This window comes from Martes martes (assembly GCF_963455335.1).
Source record: "Martes martes genome assembly, chromosome: 10".
Classification (NCBI taxonomy): domain Eukaryota; kingdom Metazoa; phylum Chordata; class Mammalia; order Carnivora; family Mustelidae; genus Martes; species Martes martes.
This window is the reverse complement of record NC_137898.1, coordinates 36348808-36369284: the sequence shown is the minus strand read 5'-3', so window position 1 is coordinate 36369284 and position 20477 is coordinate 36348808. Positions and strand designations below refer to the sequence as shown.

Below are 20477 nucleotides of genomic sequence, written 5' to 3'. Positions count from 1 at the left end.
TTTGTAAGGTGATAGAAAGACCTACTATGCCAAGAGCCCAAAGGGAGGAGCATATTTAGTTATGATCGTTGCACTAACTAGATATACCCAGACCCTCTCCTGTGCTAAGCAAAATTATTTCTAAGGCTTGGTCAGGACAGCTGTAGGAGCGGGGATGATGGAAGACGAGGATTTCAGGTATGGGGGCCTGGCGTGGGATGAGGGGGTTAAAGGCAATTAAGTGTTCCAACTGCAACTGCAGTGTGAGGTGTTGTGAAATGCGTCTCCACCTATGTGAGGTTTGGGGGCCGGGGTGGATGGCATTCCTTCACTTTACCAGCAGTGACGGAGGAGCATTTAATATGCATAACCCCTTCTACATTCTGCCTGTGAATTCCAAGATACATGATGGCTCAAGAACTACCAAAAACCAAACCAAAACAAAACAAAATACCCTGAAGTTTAATATGACATAAAGCAAAGGGACTGACTCTTGGCACTGCAGTGACATCCAGTCCTAATTTAATCTAGGAAGAAGTTGCCAGGGCACTTAAGACTAGGCTGTTTCTTCTCACCTGAAAGTTGGGGTCTTCCAAAAGTATCCTGGGAATACCCAGGGGAACAGTCATTTTATTTGTAGTTATAAATAAGTATAAATAGACATTAGACATCCCTGTCTTTTAGCAGTGACAACTACACCATCTACTAGCCAATAGGCCAGCAGGATATGTACTGTGTGTATTTGTGTGTGTGCTTTTGCTTGTGTGTGTGTGTGTGTGTGTGTATGTGCATGTGTGTGTGTTGTACTCGCATGCGTGTGTTAGAAATGGGTAGTCTTCTCGAACGCCAAATTGTTGTAGCTGTTGTCCTTCAGATCATGGCCTGGAATATGGACCAGGTTTTCTTGCTTGAGTCCATTCTGTAAGACAGATTCAGCCCCTTGTTTCCAGGAACTGCCATTCTCAAGGTTTTCCTGAGGAAAATGAAAAGACACATATTAGACAGTTAGGTCTTGATGTATTCCAAATCACATGGAATCTTACTGAGCATCTCCTCCTCAAATTATATGGCATGATCAAACGATATAATATCGAATCATGTAATCATGTAAATCATGTAATCATGTAAATATGAAAGCAATGCATTTCTTGACAACTAAGATGACTCAATCCATCTAGGTAAGATTTCTAATGATAATAAAAAGGAACAATTTAGTGAGCATTCGCACTTCATCGTGTTGTGTGAAAAATGTATATTGTATATCTCTCAGTATCAGAGCCTTGTAAGGTAGTAGTCTCATCTCCTGAGGAGAGACAAACCCATGTCTCAGATGGTGGTGGTGCCCTTCCTTCCTGGGGGAAGAGAAGAGCCTCTTGATCATAGAAGAGGGACAGGCAGGCAGACTCCCGCAGAGGCTGCCCAATGTCATTCTTCAGGGAAGGAGCCCAAGAATAACACACTAAGTGTTCCCTCCCCCTCTCAGCTCAGGCTTGAGAACAGAAGCTGCCGTTATCAACAGGGTTGATCATTCATTCCAGGAAATTCTTGCCCAGAAACCTAAGTCTGTAAATCAGTAAATAACTTTATTATTTCCTTCTAGAATGTCCTCAAAAATCCATTTATCCAAACAATACGATGCTCGATCAGCTGCTTTTCAGCAAAATAGATTGCCTTCACATTCGGAATGCCTGTCAAAATGGTGCACTCCTTACTTCAGTAAAGTAACTGTTACACTCAGCTTTATTTCATATACATGTTACTGTGGCATTTGGGGGAAGGAGAACAATTAACAACCTAGGTGATGTGACATGGGTGAAGAGTCCGTCTTCTAGAATACTAGAAGAATAAAATGCAACTGAAAGAATGTGAATAAACCATAACTAAGAAAACAAAACAAAACAAAAAAGACACTCCTGCACTTAATGAGGCTGAGAGGACAGACAAAGGTAAGACCATCTGCAAACCTGACAGGAAACATTGTATCTCCCAGGGTCCTGCTGTGGTCAAACGCCATAATGGGATGGAGGGATTATTGCTCTCTTACCGAATGGGCCCCAGAGAACTTTGTTTTTGTCCCCAGCTTCCCTCAGACTCCTCTCAGAATCCTTCAGTGGGAACTCAAAACTTGCAAAAGTCATGTCCAGCATCCCTCTTGTTAAGGGCGGCATTGCCTGCTTCCCTGGAGTGTCCCCACCCACGGGAGCTGCATCAAGTCAACAAGGTCAATTTGGTTTGACCCTAGGCTGTTCCTGGTGGTCTTTGGCAGCTATGATCCTAATGATACTTGGATAATGTCTCTAGCCCTGCCTGCTCTAAACACAGCTCTCAGTTGGGTAGGAAAGGTGTGCATCCTGCTGTTTCTCTATTTAAGAAGTTCCCCCGGTCAATCTGACTCTCTATTTACACCTCATGGAGCTAGAAATGTCTGTGCCCAGATGGCACGGGATGAGCTCCTCCCGGTTACCAGGTAAAAGCTGAAGTTCAAAGAGGTTAAACAATTTACCCAAGGTAAGTAAGACATGGAACCGGGATTCTCTCCAGGGCTGACTCTCAAGGCTATGCTTTCACCATGATACTAGACAGTTGTCCCCTGTTTTATTCCTTTTCTACAGTTCATTTTTATATTTTTCCTAGAATTCCCCCTCAGAAGGGTTAAAAGGAATTTTGGAAATTGATCACTTGCAGAGCCAGCAACTTGCCCCAAAGATACATGTACAGAGCCACATATTTACAGGCTCAGAAGCTAATTAGCTGGGGTAACTGATGTTGAAACTGGATTTGGGTTGTAACATTCACTGCCTTCCCTTCCCACAGCCACCTGTGCAGGTGGTTCAAATGGGCAAAAAGGGAATCCCTTTGTGCTCGTGTGTGTTTTTCAGAAGTTCAAACATCGGCTCACCTGCTCTGTCCCACCGTCATGCTGGACACCACACCAGCACAGTCGTTTGTATTTCTCAGACCAAAAGCAAACTAAATTGCAGACTGGTCTAATTAGCAGCGGTTGAATATCCTTGCCACGCTGGTGACCTATTAACAGAAGGACAGATGGATGATGTGATCGCATGCTTCGTTAGGGCTTCGTTAAGGGTTTAAGTATTGTCTACTTACTAAGTAGGTCATTTCTTAGTGTAAGGGCGAAAATAAGCCTGCCTGGTTAACAGACAGAAATTGGTAACTGCTCCAAGTGAGTGGGGGGATAGTTTTTAAATATCCACGAACTGTCGGGTCAGGCAAACTCACAGACACCGTATTTATTTTTAAATATGGATGATGGAAAACTCTACTCTTCCCCTTTGGTAGGTCACCAGGAGGAACAGCAGGAATCATATTTCTTCCTCTAGGAAAACTCTTTGTTTTTCAGCCGCATCAGGTATATTAGAGGTCATCAGAGTCATTACTTGTAAAATTAAAAATGTAATTTTTAATGTTTCTTCTTCCTTCTACCCCAGGATCCTGAATCAGCAATACCCTCACATTCCCTCCAGCTAGCCTAGGCCTTCCTCACATCTCCTTTCCAATCATTAAAATATAACTGGCTGGTGTCCCTTTCCTTCAAACCCTGCTGTGGTTTAAGAGCCAGTCACACTAATAGTCAAACCAAGATTTAAAAACTGACAGTATTCCTGACTAGAACCTTTCTAAATTTTGGTATAATGATAACCGTTTGCAAATACAATGGGTTTTTTGTTTGTTTGTTTTTTGTTTTTTGTTTTTTTTTCCGCAAATACACTCCATCTCACTCAATGGCGGTCTTTAATTCAATAACCAATTTTGTCTAAATGTCCCTAGCTGGGGTAGCAGAGTAGCAATTATAACCTTGATCACATTCCTCCTATGTACCAAACACTGTGCCTGTCCACAAGCTTTTTCCAAATTTAAATTTTTCTAGAGATTGAAAAAAGAAAAAGGAGATTCTTAAAACTCCAAATTGAACTTTAAATGATATATTCCCTGGCATTATGTCACTCAGTCAAAAGACATTCAACCAAATAGAATTTTACTACCCTTAATAATATTTATTTATTGGTGAGATCCCTTTATGTACTATGCACATTTTTATGTAGATTACAAAACATATCTAATCTTTATGAAATAAATATTGTATGGCCACAATTGGTTCAGTCAGTTATACATCTGACTTTTGATTTTGGCTCAGGTCATGATCCCAGAGTCCTAGAATCAAGCCCCACATCAGGCTCCCTATTCAGCAGGGACTTTACTTCTCCCTCTCTCTCTGACACCCTCCCTCTCTCTGCTCGTGCTCTCTCTCTCTTTCTCACTCTTTCTATCTAACAAATAAATAAAATCTTTAAAAATTTTTTTAAAATAAAAAATTAAAATATATGTCATATGGGTTAGCAATAATATTATATGATAATCAGGAGGATGTTTTTGCCTATCAGCTTGGAGAGAGTAGACATCTGTCTCTGGGAAGAAGGGCTTCTTGCAGGGATCCAAAATCACACCAGTAAGTCATCCACCTAGTCCGCCAATGCATGAGGCTAGTCCATGTCTTCCTTGGCCCCAAAGAGAGGACTCTATGGACCCCACCTGTTATGAAGCTAATGATTATTCCAGCAGCAATGCATCCGAGGCAGCCCACTGCACTGTAGTAAAGGTAGGAGAGCGAATACCAGGTGTCGGCGATGGCCGGTCTGTAGATGACAACAGCACGTGTCAGCAGTTCCACGAGTTCTCACGTCATGATCCACAGTGATCGAGAGGACCACTGACCGTTCCTTGTACGGCCTGGCATTTCTCAAAATTTCAACATTTTAATTTTTTGCCATTTGGTTATTCTTTTTTTTAAAGAATCCATTGTAGACTAGTTGTGCTTGGTCTTACACTCCTTCCAACCCATCCTTGCGTTGCAAATATTGCCAAGCAGATACTAAATTATAAGAAGTACAAGGAGGACTGTGCCTCCCATTTCTTTTGTATTATTCATTCTTCAGATATTTATTCAGCCCAGATTTAGTGCCAAGAATCGTGACAGATATTGGAGATAAAAAGATGAGTAAGCTACAACGCCTACATAAGGGGAGCTAATGGGCAACAATAAAGGAACTGTAGCACCTCGGTAGAATAGGAGGAAAGCATTCTGGGAACATTTAAAAAGAGTATCAAACCCAGGCTTATGTGTGAGATAATACCTGAGCTTATTTTTAAAGACTAATGAATAGCTAATAAGCAAGGAAGGTAGTTAGGGCCACGATTTAGCACTCTAAGAAAAGAGGATGGAAAAATCACAGGCAGGAGGGAAGAAACATGGGGAACTTGGAAAGTATAACAGGTTGGTGTTATTTGTAAGACTTATGGAAAGGAATGGTTCTAAATTGAGTAACACTCAGAGGCAAGAGGAAGTAATATAATAGAGTGCTCATAGACTAGGGAGCCAGGACAGTTCTAGGATGTAGCTCTACCTACTTCATCCTTCAGCACAGCCCATAATTTTTCCACCTGATAGGCAGAGTTAAGGAGCTATCCCACATTTCTTAGATTTGTTTCTACAAATAATGAGAGCAAGAGAATGTTCATTTATTAAAGTCAGGGACAGTGCCACAGGCTCTAGGTATCTTCTCTCATTTAATCCTCTCAAGCAGCAGCAAAATAAAGATTATTGCCCTCGTTTTTCTTTCGAAGACTTAAGAATTCAAGAAGTGACAAGTTACTAACTTATGCAGATATAGAGTGGATAAGCGGTAAAACCCACAACCAAACCCAGGCATTTCTGATTTCAAAGGCCATGGTCTTCTCCCTACACCATATTATCTCCTGTGTTTTGGTATCTTAAATGACCCATTCCAGCCAGAAAGAGAAGGAAAATTGTTTGTTGAACCCAGTGGAGCTTGATCGAGAAGCTACCAGTTCGCAGCAGTGCCCCCAGCTAAGTAGGTCCACTACGGTTCTCCTCATTGTTCACAAACCTATTCTACTCAGGTCCTTTACTCTTTCAAGGGCACCATCTCTGATCCTCATAATCACACACCTAGTTTCAAACCTTCCACTACTTCTCCTGTTTTGCACCTAGACTTCCGATTAATGCTTTTGCTGGGTTCACTCTTGCGAATCCCGGGATACAGGGTAACGGATATCTGGGGAACGTTCAACAGCCCTGCAAGCGCTCTTCAATGCTGGGCACTGCCTGGCGGGATTCTCACAGGAAAGCAAGATCTGGCTCGTCGGCCTTATCTCTGAAGAATGCATCTTCCTCTATCCCCGTGATCCACTCTCTGGGACCAAACACCATCTTCAAGGGCCACATACCTGCTAGGTAACACTGTAGGCACTGACGTCGTCATGTTTGATGGGACACAATGCTCTGTGGATAAAGGCAGGGGCCATGTCTTGGAGTCTGGTGCAGGGTAGACGAAGGCCCCAATGGCCACCCAAAATGACAAGGTGATTCCAGTCAGAAGGCCACCTAATGCACCCTTGATGGAGGGAAAGCAAAAGTTAAGGAGAGGTTTAACAAAGCTGTTGAAAGAAAAAGAGATGAGGAACCCATGCCTCAGAGAGTCTTACTCTCCATCCCAAATCTTGGCCACGTGAGCTGGAAACAGCTCACCAAACTGCCTTTTTTCCAGTTTTATTTAGAAATCACTTGTTCCCTCAATGAAAACATTGGAGAATGTCATAATGGTCACTATTTTTAGATTTCTAGAAGGAAATCTTTCCCCTCCTTTTAGCTTCTTACCATTTAATCTGTTGAGAGATGTACAACATGATGGCTGTAGTTAACACTACTGTATAATATATATGAAAGCTAAGAGAGTACATCCTAAAAGTTCTTATCCAAAGGAAAGAATTTTCTCTTTTTCTTTTTTTATCTGTGTGAGATGATGGCAAATTTAATGTGGTAATTATTTCACTATATATAAATCAATTCATTATTCTGTACTTCTTAAACGTATACAGTGCCATCTGCCAATTATATTTCAAAACTGAAGGGAACAACACCTGCTGAGACCTCAGTTCCCAGTAGGAGAGGTTCGGCAGCTTGGGAGGAAAACTTCAGAAACTGGAGGCAAAGGGGTCATTTTCCATTGACAGCGATAACTTGTTATATAGGAATTCTTTCTCCCATATCTGGCAGAGATTTCAGCAGAGACCCTGAATCACAAACTTGGAGATATTTCTTTGGATCTAATTACTAGCAAGAATATTTATTAGTCTTATTGTTTAAGGGTTATATTCCGTGATAAACAGCAGAAAGTCAGTGAGTGATCAAGTCATTTCTCCTGTACAGGAGACAGAGCGGTCTAGCGGTGACCACAACAGGAAAATAAAATCTGGATGCGCCCAGCCTCTGTTGACAGCTGAACCTTCTCTGTGAGAGAAAACAACTTGTTAGTTCCTCTATTTATTCAGGAAAAGACTTTTTTTTTTTTTTAAGATTATTTATTTATTTATTTGACAGACAGAGATCACAAGTAGGCAGAGAGGCAGGCCAAGAGAGAGGGGGAAGCAGGCTCCCCACTGAGCAGAGAGCCCAACACGGGGCTTGATCCCAGGACCCGCTTGATCCCAGGACCCTGGGATCACGACCTGAGCTGAAGGCAGAGGCTTTAACCCACTGAGCCACCCAGGTGCCCCAGGAAAAGACTTTTTGATAAGAGGGCTAGAATGTTTTGTTCATTATTGTTTGGGGAAATTAAAGCAATGTATGTGATTCAAATACTTGTGTCTTGGTCTAGACCAGGGGTCCGCAAACTTCTATTACAAACAGCCAGCTAGGAAATACTTTAGGGTTTGTGGGCCATCCAATGTCTGTCACAACTATTTAGTTCTGCCCCATAGCACAAAAACAGCCATACACAATACGTAAACAAAGGAGAATGATTATGTCCAGTAAAGCTATTTATGGACACTGAAAATGAATTTCATATATTTGTGGGTCATGAAATACTGTTCTTCTTTTAATTTTTTCCAACCATTTAAAAATGTCAAAACCATTTTAAGCTTGCTGTCCATACCAAAAACAGGATGCTGACTAGATTTGGTTTAAGGGCTTAAGGACAGTAGTTTGCTGTCCCCTGGCCTACCAGTACAGGGTGAATGGATTTCAGCAGGAGGTTCACCCTCAGTGAGTGATAGTAGCTGCCTAGAAAGCCATCCTGGGAAGGATTCTGCGTTTGTACCCACATTCTGTGGAAAGAGAGCTGTGATTCATTACTAGGATCAGCATGGCCAGTGATAAGGGGGGAGGCGACCCAAATTTGTAATGTTTCCTTTCCTCTACCTGGAACAAGATGGTTTTCTGAACTAAGTAGAAGGACCACAGTTCACTAACATAGACAATAAGTTAACGTGTAGAAGGACATAGGTGTTATATAGTTCATTATTAGTTTTTTCATGGCCAGAATATTGCCTTCCCTCATATCATCCAAAACATAGTTATCCTTGTCAACCTCAATATCAGAAAAGTTAATTAAAACAAATAAGACTCTCAGGGAAACCCTACAAATATCCAAATGCTTCCTACATATTCATGCTCTTTACCTAGCTCCAAAAGATTTATCTAGAATAGAGGTCAGCAAGGGTCAGACAGCTGCAGAGACCTAATTAGATAGATCATGTGACTCAGGCTTCATCGAGCACCCTAAAGTATATTTAAAAGTATGCATTCAGGTTTTTTGTAGTCTAAAGACTTTCTTTTTTTTTCTGTAATCTAAAGACTATATATTTCTAAAAATATATGCATGTAAGTGTATGAATGGCAATAGTAAAAAAATAAAAGACAATTTTGCTAGATTGAGAAAATCATGAGTTTGAAGCTATTTTAAAGGGTTATTATTTTTCCAAATAAATGTTCATTTTGATTTATATTTACATAAAGTCATCCAACTAACATTTACTTAAAGATATACTATTAGCTTTTAAGATCAGAATATACCAGAATTCTTTTCTCTCTCCTTCTTAAATTAGTTAATTAAGTTAATTAAATTTGTTATAATTTTAGGTAAAGTATGGAAAAAAATGAAATTCAGATATTTTGTTAGGTTTTCATAATTTTCTTTAACCTAAATTATTCCTGAATTCAGTATATTTTTAAAATTTCATTTGATGGGTCTTGAATTTAAGGAGGACAATTTAAACCCTAGAGAGTCAAGTTTGATGCCATGACATCTGGTACTTCATGTGCATCTCTTACTTTCCTTGTTTCCTGCACCTAAGGCGGCTTCCCTAAAGTTAGAGATAGGAGTTTAGTTCAGTTCTACTTTTTTTTTTTTTCTTGGTATGGAGAGATGGCTTTTCCAAGGAGAAGTGGGAAGAGAGAGAAAATGGCTGGGCTTCAGTTTTATTTATTTATATTATTTATTATTTATTTATTTCAGTTTTATTTACTTAATAAAACTTTATTTACTAACTTATTTTTCAAACAACTAGAAAGGTAGATCCAGGAGCTTTTATTTTACTTATTTTTTTTTAATTTAAATTCAAGTTAGTGAACATATAGGGTAATATTGGTCTCAGGGACAGAATTTAGTGATTCACCCAGGGGTCATCCCAACCAGTCGGACTTCTGTCTGAGCTGGGAATCGTGGAGAGACGTGAGGATTCTTACCTTCCAGTTCACGAAAGGGAACAGGATTCCCAGAGAGAACAAGCCCAGCATGGGTCCCCCGCACATGCCGTGGATGCTGAGAGCAGCCTGCGGAACAAGACAGATCAGATCAACGTGCCCACTCCCCTGAATCCATAGTCATCTGACATCACTGTCTCTCAGACACGGGATAAAACTTAGTCTTAATTCTGATGGTGGCACTCATTAATCATGTGCCTTCTGGAAGTCATTTTTCCCCCATGGGGAGATAAGCACTATGTAATAATAAATATACATACAAACATAGGGGTGTGTGTGTGTGTGTGTGTGTACATACACACCAGTGATTTGGATTTGGTGGTAGTTTTCCCTTAAGGTGGAAATCATTGATTTGTTTATATTTTCTGCCTTACCAAAAAAACTTCTTTTTATGTACCAAATAAATATATCTATAACTTATGTTTCATATCTTACATGACTGACCACCTATTCTAATTTAGTTTGAACAATTCTGTCATTTTGATCATAATACATTACCCCACTCCCACCATCCCACCCAGAACACCTCAAAGATGTTGAAGCATGAAGTTGGGACATGATGGGGAGGCCACTGGACACTCCCTATCTCATCTCTCCTTTTTTATGACTCTATTCTCATTGGAAATTGAGGGGGGTTGACAAATGCATTTCCATATCTCTTAGCCTCTGTTATTAAATTGGTAAGGAGCTGAATTGTTAAGGAGCTTTCATTAAACTAATTTGTTACTGATCTGCAGCGTTTTCCATGGCCTTCCAAGAGTCTTTGACATGCACATGCACTGATATGCGTGCAAGTGTACAAGTGTGTACAAGTGCCAACATGTGTGCACAAACACACACAGCTAGCTATCCTGCAGTGCAGCCCCTAACGTGTTGTAACAATGGAACTGTAGGGCTCTTAGATCAACAACTGAGAAGAGGATGCTCTAATGATCCTATATGTACCTTATGTTTGTCAGACACCCCAATGTGCCAGACAGTTAAGAGGAACTATCAGGCACTCCAGATACATGACTTCATTTCATCCTCACAATTATGCTTTTTAGTAGGTACCATTAACTGAATTTTATAGATGAGAAAACCGTACTGATGGAAAACATATTAAAGGCATAATCCCATTTAGAAAATGAGAAAGGTCAGATTTAAGAGATGTAAGCTAGGTTTGTTTGGTTGTAAAACCCACATTTTTCTCTCTAAGGGCAGTCTACAGAGAAAATAAAAAAAAAGAAGTGAAGAACACAAGCCCTCATAATGGCCTCCTCCTCTTGTTCAAAGGAAAAAAAGTTCTTGAAAGATCCCATCACTAATAGTCAGAATATTTGGATTCTAACAAGTTCTCGAATTTGGATTCTAACCCTGCTGCTCATTACTATGATTTGGGGAGCCTTCTGTTATTAATTCAGATACGTTCTATTTCCGAGTCTTCTTTATGAAAAATAGCCAGGACCGAGAGGCCGTCGAGTGCCCTCCAGCTATAACGTAAGTTCTTTTCTCTAGAAAGATGAGCTGCAATGCATTGTTAGGTTTGTTTTCCGGGTTAATTTTTTATGAAGTCAATACCACAGATGGATCTTCAACAGGATGGAGGCAGATAAGGTTGAAGTCGATACTCTTCCCCAAACTCAATACTTAATTTAATATTCTTGACATTTCCTCTGTTGGTTGATAGCATGAATTACAGTTGCTGTTGTTGCTGAATTTGGAAGCTAATTTACCAGCTATTATATGGGAGAATCAATAAGTTTAGGAAAGGCATTCATGTTCCCCAGAGGAGGAAAAAAACATTAATGATCTCTTATAAAGTCATCAACCAATATGTTTCTACAAGAAACAGTCCTCATATGATAGAAAGAAAAAAAAATCCAACAGTTTCTGGCTTTTGAAAATATATATTTCAATAATTTACACACCTAAATTAATTTTAATTTTTTTGTCTTTCTTTTTGTTCTTAAGCAGTTTCAATTGGAGGAAGGCTTAAAGTTCATCCAACAGCTTTCTCCTCAGTGGGCAAATTTCACATAAGTCGCTCCTGTAAGCAGGGGGTGATGGCTAAGAACATACATTTTGGGGCAGTTGCCTTGTGGTGCCTTAGCCTTCTCATATATCAAGTGGGGATCATAGCACCCGCTTCCTGGGTTTTTTTGTGAGTATTCAATGTGAAATCTGAGAAAGGCCAAAAGAGTGACTAAACACTCCAGAGTACATGTTATCTACTATTCTTTTTTTCTTTTTCTTTAGTTGTAGTTTTAATTCCAGTTAATTAACATATAGTGTTGCATTTGTTTCAGGTGTTACCCACTATTATTACTATCTTCTTAATTTTTTTATTACCTACCCTATTAGTGAGTTCTCTGCTTCCTAAGGCATGTCATTTGATTGTTGGACTATCTGGGGACCCAGAAAGCACTTTCTTAAGTCAAGATAAGAATATGCATGGAAGTCATCATAGCCTTTAGTAGAACTAGATGATAATCATTAAGATAGAAGCATAATGGATAGAATGACCTTTCCCAAAAGGAGCTCTGCAAGTCACCAGGTAAGGGGTGATCTTTGCTGCTGTTATCTCCCCCTCCCCCTATTTCTGCCACCAACTATTTCTACCACCACCCCCTGCTGTCCCCAACATATGGTCTATGGTAACATTTAAAATGAAAAAGGGGATGCCTGGCTTATTTGGAAAAACGTGCAACTCCTGAGCTCAGGGTCACGAGTTCAAGCCCCACATTTGGTATAGAGATTACATAAATAAGTAAAACTTTAAAAAATAAAAATAAAAAATAAAGTGAAACAAGTTTCTTTGTTTTGGGACTTCTAAGGGCTTTCAATGTGCTAATATGGCTGTGGATTTCTGAGAGGAGAATGCAGTGTACAGGATTTCCCAAATGTCTTTGACTTTGGAAACTTGCTTTCTTAGAGTATTTCACAGGTCGAAAGTCTCCAGAACACACTTTATAAAGCCCTGAACTAAAACAGTAAAAAGACCTTTGTTTAAGAAGATTGAAGCTGCCTGTCCCTAACACCACCCAAAACATACACCATGAGTATGGGATAGCTTTGTGAACATGAAATTAAACCTAGCTCTATCCCTCACATCCATGAGATTAAGGCTTCAGCCTTCCCATGTGTGAAACCTGAACATGAATGTCCCATTATGTTCAAAATAGCAAAGCTGTTTGCAAAATTAAATAGGGGAATTATTAGTGCCTTTCTGTACCCGTTAAATTAGATATATTCAAAGAAAGGAGATGGTTATCCTATAGACAATATCTCTTCTAGGAAACAAGAATTCAGAATTGTCATCTCTTGCCAGCCAGCATCTCCTAAATTGTGTGAACTGTGATGTAAACATTTTATTTTATTTTTTAAATTTTTTTAAAGATTTTTTTAATTTCTTTGACAGAGAGAGATCACAAGTAGGCAGAGCAGTAGGGAGAGAAAGGGGGGGAAGCAGACTCCCTGCTGAAGAGAGACCCCGATGCAGGGCTTGATTCCAGGACCCTGAGATTATGACCTGAGCCAAAGGCAGAGGCTTAACCCACTGAGCCACCCAGGCGCCCCTAGGTGGCAAACATTTTAAACAGTTAAGAAAGTGGACCCAGCAGTTGATACAAGTGGGACAAGCAGATGAGAACTTTCACTTCACATTCCCACTTCGCAGTAAGCTTTATTTTGGACTGCTCTTGGAGGGATCCTTGCCTATGCTAAAGCCATTCCTACCTCAATTGGAAGTAAGATTAAAATGCAAACACTTCTGGGAGACAACAATATAGTGATTCAAATTCTCACTAAATTCAACACAATGATACTTTCTTAATAGTAGATGTTGGGATAAGGGGAGGAAGCAATGGGGCCCAAGGCCTCAGAGTCAACTCCGAAATTTGGTCCCTGTGAATGCGTGGACGGAAAGCTAGCTGCTGAGGTCACTCACACAGCCAGTTCTGTTATGTGCACGAGCACGTAGCAAAGGACTGCAAAAATTGGGAAAAGATTATCACGCATCTGTGATGAAACAGTAAGTTCCGAGCTTACTGGAGAGGGCACCGGGTTTCCGGGCCCACAGCTTTTTATGTAGACAGCTGGATTATCGTGTCCCCGGTCTCCCAGAACTACGCCCTGAAGCTCAAAAGGGAAAGAATAGAATCTGTATAGGTAGTCCTTGGAAGGATCAAGATAGATGCACAACTCTGCAAACTAAAATACATTCTATAAAAATCAGTGGTTTCTCCTCACATACCCTTCTTCATTTCTTTGTTGAAGCAACATTTATTGAAAACATGTGTCATGCCAAGATAATACAAAAGATGTTGAAATGATGCAAAGATACAAGGGGGATGGAGAGGGTTGAAGTAGAATGTGAAGGTGGACTTATCTACTGTTGCTTTGAGAGGTGGGTGATTTGCGGAGGGAAGAGTGGTGGCTTGGGAGTCGAGGGCCATAAACTCAGCCACTGACTGGTGGGGAGAACCTGAGCAGGATATTTTCACTCTTTTCTATAATCATCTCCAAAAGGAAGATGCTGGAACCCATGATCCGTGAGGCTCCTTCTAGCATGGTCCTTTTACGGAAGTGGGAGTTGGACAGATGGGAGGCAGTTAGAGATGGGCTCACATGCCATCTCCCCTGCTCCTTAACTGTGCAACTCTGGGACAGTCCTCTCACTTCTCTACTTAGTTTCTTCATCTGTAATGTCAGTACATTAATTTTACTACCCTGAGAGAAGTGATTAAATGAAGTAATACATCTGGGACTGTACCTAGAACATAGTTAACTGTTTAATTAATAGAAATTATTCTTATTTTTTTGCTATTATAATGATCACTTCTACTTTTATTTCAGTCGTATAGTCTCAGATCTGGATTTTTAAAAGGGTTTCTAATTTAATTATGGTGTACCATGTCACTGACTTCCAGTAGCAGTTTTTTAATAGTTTCCCCTTCTGAAAGTAATTTTGGTTAAAATTTTATATGTATGTTTCATTTGGACCTGGTATCAGGGAGTCTCAGCAAATGGTGCTTGGAGGAACAGGCAAAGTTTCAGCAAAGAAAGTGGTAAGAGCTGCTCTGAAATCAAAAGCGTCTTTTTTCTCTTTCATTACCTGCACGACGCCCCCCATGAGGGATGCAGCCACAGCCATAGAGGTGCACATCACGCCAAACAAGAGACCTGAAGGAAAGAAAACTCATGACCATCGTCCAAGCTCGCTTTGAGGGATTTCTTGAGATCCTGCTTATGACAGCCTCTGAGGAAAGCCCTTTTGGAAGGGATCTCAGTGAGAACTATCCTGCCCACTCAGCCATCACCATCCCTGAGAGGGACATGTGGGAGACTTCGTTCCCAGTCAGGCAAAAGGAGCTGGAAGCCAGCCTCCAAGGTTTTTCTCTCTGGGATTTAAGAGGAGAGCCATCATGTGGACGAGACACGAAAACGTGGAAAAGGCACCAGCCTAGACTAATCCAGACCCAGTTAGTGGGAGGTATTTCCAGTTTGCCCACTCATCAAAATGTAGCTGAGGAAGTTACTAACCTTTCTGGGACACAGATAGTTCTTCATCTTTAAGATGGTTGAATATCTATATGTTTTACCTCACGCCATTTGAAACTCTGGAAAGTTTTTCTAATCTTTTCCTTTAGCGCTTTAATCCTACCACCCTTCGGGCCCTGAGTATATTGTGAAACAATTTATTTGTTTCCATATTTACACGGGAGAGCCCCAGGAGCCATCAGAGTACCAACCCTGAAGCATCTCACGCAGGGCCCCGAGGACCAAGGGAGCTCGCTGAGTGAAGAAGCAGACGCGTCTTAGTTGTCTTTTTAAGACGATGAGTTCTTCTAAACCATCTTTTACCAAAAAAAACTGGTTTTGTACATCTTTATTTAAAAATCACCTTAAAACCTCATTCATTTCCCATTAAAACCCCTAAACTAAATAAGAGAGGGAGAAAGAGACGAGTTGGAGATACAGACAGAGATATAGTGACAGAGATGGAGAGAAAATGATTTTGTTTATTCTGTTTGAAATGATCTCCCAGCTAAATATCTAGCTCAGTTCCCAACATGACCTGTCGTAGTGCCTTGTACTGACCATATGTCAGGCACTTTGCCGGTGCCAGAGTTTTCAAGTCAGCCCCTGATTCCTGTCCTAAGGATCTCACATTCTAGGAATGGATAACATGTAAATAGTATATCCAGCAGTTTCTGGTACCTAGAAAGTACTGTGTGTTTGCTGTTGTTGTTGTTGTTGTTATTATTATTTTTATTTTTATTATTACTGTATTTCAGGTTTGAATCATGACATTCATGATATTTATTATCAGGAACCCACTCTTCAAATGAAATCGTGCTACCAACTTTCAATGCGATACTTTCCAACTTCTCAAGGAGCCAGAAAAATAAGGATGCTCCGAACAACCCTAAAAACCAAGTTTGATCAATCAAAACATTTTGGGACTCTAAAATTGTTCTCATTATCCCTAAAGAGGGTAGATTGGACTGGAAAACAACAATATTTGCCCTGATTCTGAACTGCTTTATGAATAAGGAGAACTCTGTGTACCTGAAAAAATAACAAAAGACGGGTTTTCTGTCTACTACTAACTTCACTTCTGCTGGGCCAACAGTTATCTATTCAAATGAAACTCTAGGCAGTCATCCCTCAATCCAGAGGTTCTAATTTTTTGTGCGGACTAGAGAATGATTCATTCCCCTTCTCCCCCAAACATTATACTTCCATCAGATTACAATCAATAGCAACTGGTGAGGCAGGAAATTTAGGGGAAATTGGTGGGTAGGTGGGTTCCATAGATATCTGGGGAGTATGACACCTCAAACAAAGCAGTAAATGTGGGAGGGAGAGAAAGTTCAATGCTATGGATTTTCTAAATGTTACAATAGCTCAGAGGATCAGACAATAAACCATGGGCATAAACCAGCATATTTCTGAATATCTTAGAAATTGGGACTTGTACTGTGAGTAATGCTCATGTGTAATGCCCCACATTAATTCATTGTGCAAGATAGTGAACAGAATTAAGGCAATTCACCTACCTAGTTAACCATGTGCAGCATTGATCTCTCCTTGTTCAAGCATAAGTGGAAAGAAAAAAGAAATGTGGGATCCATGGCAGAATATTGCCAAACAAAGGAATGAATATATTAACCTAAAAGCTCAAATATACAGTATGCTTTCTAGAAATAATTTACCTTAGGAAGCAGAAAAAAAAGTATTTAGAAACTGTTTGGCAATTTTAATATGATGCAAAAATGCATAGACTCAATGAAGCAAACAAGTTCAGGTCAAGAGAAAGTAAGTGAGGTGGAAAATAGCAAGATAGGGTGCAACAACAATAAATTTAGATGAAAATGGGTCCAAGCGGGCTAAGGAAGGACTATAAAAAAATTAAAAATGAAAATTGACCAAGCACTTCCACTCCTAAGTATTTACCAAATAGAAATGAAAATATATTCATGGAAAGACTTGTACAAGAGAATGCATAGCTCCTTTATTCATTATAAACTCAAACTGAAACACCCCAGGTCTATCAACAGAATTAGAAGTTTAAAAAACTGTGGTATATGCATACACTGTCATACTACTCAGAAATAAAAAGGGATGAATGACTGATATACAAACAACATGGATAAATCTCATAAACCAAAACATGCTGAGTGAAAGGAGTCTTACCAAAAAACAGCCTGTGCTATGTGATTTCTTGTATGTGACATCCTAGAACAGATAAAACTAATCTATGGTGGAAAATATCAGAATAGTGCTTGTCCCAGGGCTGGGAGGGGGCGATGTTGGTGGAGGGGATTGACTGTAATAAGCAAGAGAGAACTTGCCAAGGTAATGATGACTTTTATCTGTAGTGGTTGAGTTACACAGGTATGTGCATTTGTCAAAACTCAGCAAATGTATACTTAGCATTTGTCTATTTTATTGTAGGTAGATTTTACATAAAAATATTTAAGCAAGTATTCAATTCTAGTTAATAATGTGTATGCTAAAATAATTAGAAGGAAGTGTACTGATGTCTGCAATTTACTTTTAAATGTATGAAATATAGGGGCGCCTGGGTGGCTCAGTGGGTTAAAGCCTCTGCCTTCGGCTCAGGTCATGATCTCAGGGTCCTGGGATTGAGCCCGCATCGGGCTCTCTGCTCAGCAGGGAGCCTGCTTCCTCTTCTCTCTCTGCCTGCCTCTCTGCCTACTTGTGATCTCTGTCTGTCAAGTAAATAAACAAAATCTCTAAAAAATAAATAAATGCATGAAATATATGATTTATTAATGGATAGATAAGGAGCTGGATGGATATATGAAAAAGCAAGATTAGGACAATATTAATGGAGAATCTAGGGGATATATATATATATGGTTAACATCTTTAAATTTTGCTGTAATATTAAATTTATATAATAAAATGAAAGGAACAAAATATAATTGCAGAATTAAAATAATTATTGTTAAGAAATTTACTTTGTGGAGAACTCAAAGTAACATTGAGAGAAAACTTGAGTTCTTCAAGTGTGCAGAGAGAAACAAAGTTATAAAATAAGAGAGTAAATAAAGCATATGAAGAACTAACCCAAATTAGAATAACATTTAAGAATAAGGAGGTAATAAAACTCAGTATTTTCAGACACTTACTAGAAAACCAGTTAGAATTCTGAGAACCAACAAGGGTTGGGTAAATGGCCAAATATGTGCTCTGTACAAAACAAAGGAGAAACTATAGTTTTTCCACTTTGATGATAAATGGTTTAGAAGATACTATGGAGAAAGCATCCCATTCATAATATCAAAGGAAGAAGAAGAAAGAAAAAAGAAAAGTAGAAGAAGGGAGAGGAGGAAAAGCTGAAGGAGGAAGAGGTGGTGTAATTAACATCTAGGATAGAAAACACGAAACTATTAAGTAGAAAAATGCCATTGCTAGATAGAAAGCTTATGAAGATGTTAACTCTTCCCACAAAACATTTTTAGATTTAATGCAATCCCATTGGGTTGGAAGTGCAACTAGATGACATACACTAAAGTATTTTAAAGTCAATCTAAAGCATAAATAAACATGTATAACCCAAAGTTTGATCTTGCAGGAAAAAAAGTAAAGAAAAGCAACAATAGAAAAAAATTAATTTTAAACTAAAAGAAAAGTGACAAGATTTCTTCTAGCAGATATATTAAATAAAACACTATAAAGCTACAATATACAACAAGATGGTATTCATCCTACAATTGATAATTTAATTAAATGAAAATAATATATAAGATCCTTAAACAAATCTCTACAGATGAAAGAATTTAATATTGTATATTATCATTACTGAAATATGAACAACCAGTGGAGATTATTGGATTAATGATACTTAGAAAATAGGTCATATAAGTAAAAAAACAATTTAGGTCCTCATCATAAATCATAGATCAAATAACTAGAATACATTTAATATTAAATGTGAAATATAAAATTATTTACAAAACAGAAAAAAATAAGGAAATCTATAAGTGGGTTTTGAATGGGAAGAAATATGTAAGCATAAAGAAATGGATTAAATAGTAAAAGAAATGATACATATATTTGACCAAATATGTATTTATAACTTCTGTACATCAAAATGTATTTTTAAAAATCTGGGGGATACTCTACAACATACAGAGGCCACTTTTCCTTTATACATGAAGAGATTTTACAGACAAAATTTCTAATATCCCATCAACAAACAGCACAGATTTTTCACAAAAGGTATAAATGTTATTCATCATCCGAAAAATGTTCAAATTCACTATAAATAAAAAAAAAGTAAGTTAAAGCAAAAAATGTGATGTTATTTTGCCCATGAATTTGGCCAATTTTTAAAAATACTAAGGTAAAGGGCATGGAGACATATGTCACTACTCACTGCTGCCACGCATAAGTATTATTAATTGGACCATGCTGGAAATATTTTTCATAATATATATCTAGAACTGTCAATGAATTTGTGTTATTTGACCTGGTAATTTTCTTTTGGAGGTTTTTATCTAGGAAAAAAATTACAGATGCTGTCAAAGATTAATGTATGTGGGTATCATCACAATGTTACAAAAAAATGAAAAAAGATTCTAAAAAGTAACAACATAAAAATAAAAAAGTAAGCCATTTTGTAGACTATCAAGCACACATTCAAAAGCCATGTTTTCAAATAATGTATAAATGACACAGGAAAATGCTCGCTATACTATCCTAGGAGGTACGTATATTTCCCCCAATTACCTACATTTTTTGTAATAAGTGAATGAGCATATAATCTGTTTATATTTAAAAAGAAGTAAACTCTGTAAAACTACAGTTCAATATGATAAGTGCATCAGCATAATATGCAACTGTGTGATGAAGCAAGGAGCGATTATTCCTTGAAGTGAGGTCACCAGACGTTGGGTAATTAAAAAAAAATTCTCTAGAAAAGAATTTGGCAACATGTATAAACTTGTCAAACCGCCACGATACTTGAAGCTAATATAACCCTGTGTGTCAACTACACTAAACACAAGTACATAAGTGAGTATATAAATAAAAATTATAAATAATGAAAAGAAAGAAAAGGAAATAATCTGATTTTATTCGACAAAGTGACTGACCACAGAGAGCCGAACATCTTCCCATGTAGAGGGATGAAAATATGGTCAGAAGAAGGCATACGCAGGAGGTGTTGAAGTGACAAATCTAGAGTGCGGGGTGAGGACAGAAGGGTGTCAAATGGAAGGTTGGTGAAAGGTAAGCTAGCCGGTAATTCTTTCCTGTTACCCTCCTGACAGGCTTGGAAGTGTGAATCCTTATGTACAATTCCTCACACGCTCAGGGTGCATTTGGGCCCCGAGTCCTGAAAAGCATGTACCACGTGCACATTTCATGGCGTGGAGCAGAAGACCCCCCGGCTGTA

The 20477-nt window shown here is 38.8% G+C and overlaps 1 protein-coding gene across 1 annotated transcript in view; it reads right to left on the bottom strand.

The window, feature by feature from the left end:
• Nucleotides 1-420: 420 nt before the first annotated feature.
• Nucleotides 421-20477, bottom strand: part of SLC5A12 (solute carrier family 5 member 12) — a gene marked incomplete at its 5' end in the record, with an annotated part of 45325 nt that continues 25268 nt past the window's right edge. Inside the window, 6 exons of the mRNA XM_080817638.1 lie at nucleotides 421-952; nucleotides 2879-3006; nucleotides 4531-4634; nucleotides 6247-6413; nucleotides 9548-9634; nucleotides 14661-14728. Coding sequence (XP_080673764.1) covers nucleotides 800-952; nucleotides 2879-3006; nucleotides 4531-4634; nucleotides 6247-6413; nucleotides 9548-9634; nucleotides 14661-14728 — 707 coding nt within the window. The 3' untranslated portion in view covers nucleotides 421-799. The remainder of the gene's footprint in view (nucleotides 953-2878; nucleotides 3007-4530; nucleotides 4635-6246; nucleotides 6414-9547; nucleotides 9635-14660; nucleotides 14729-20477) is intronic.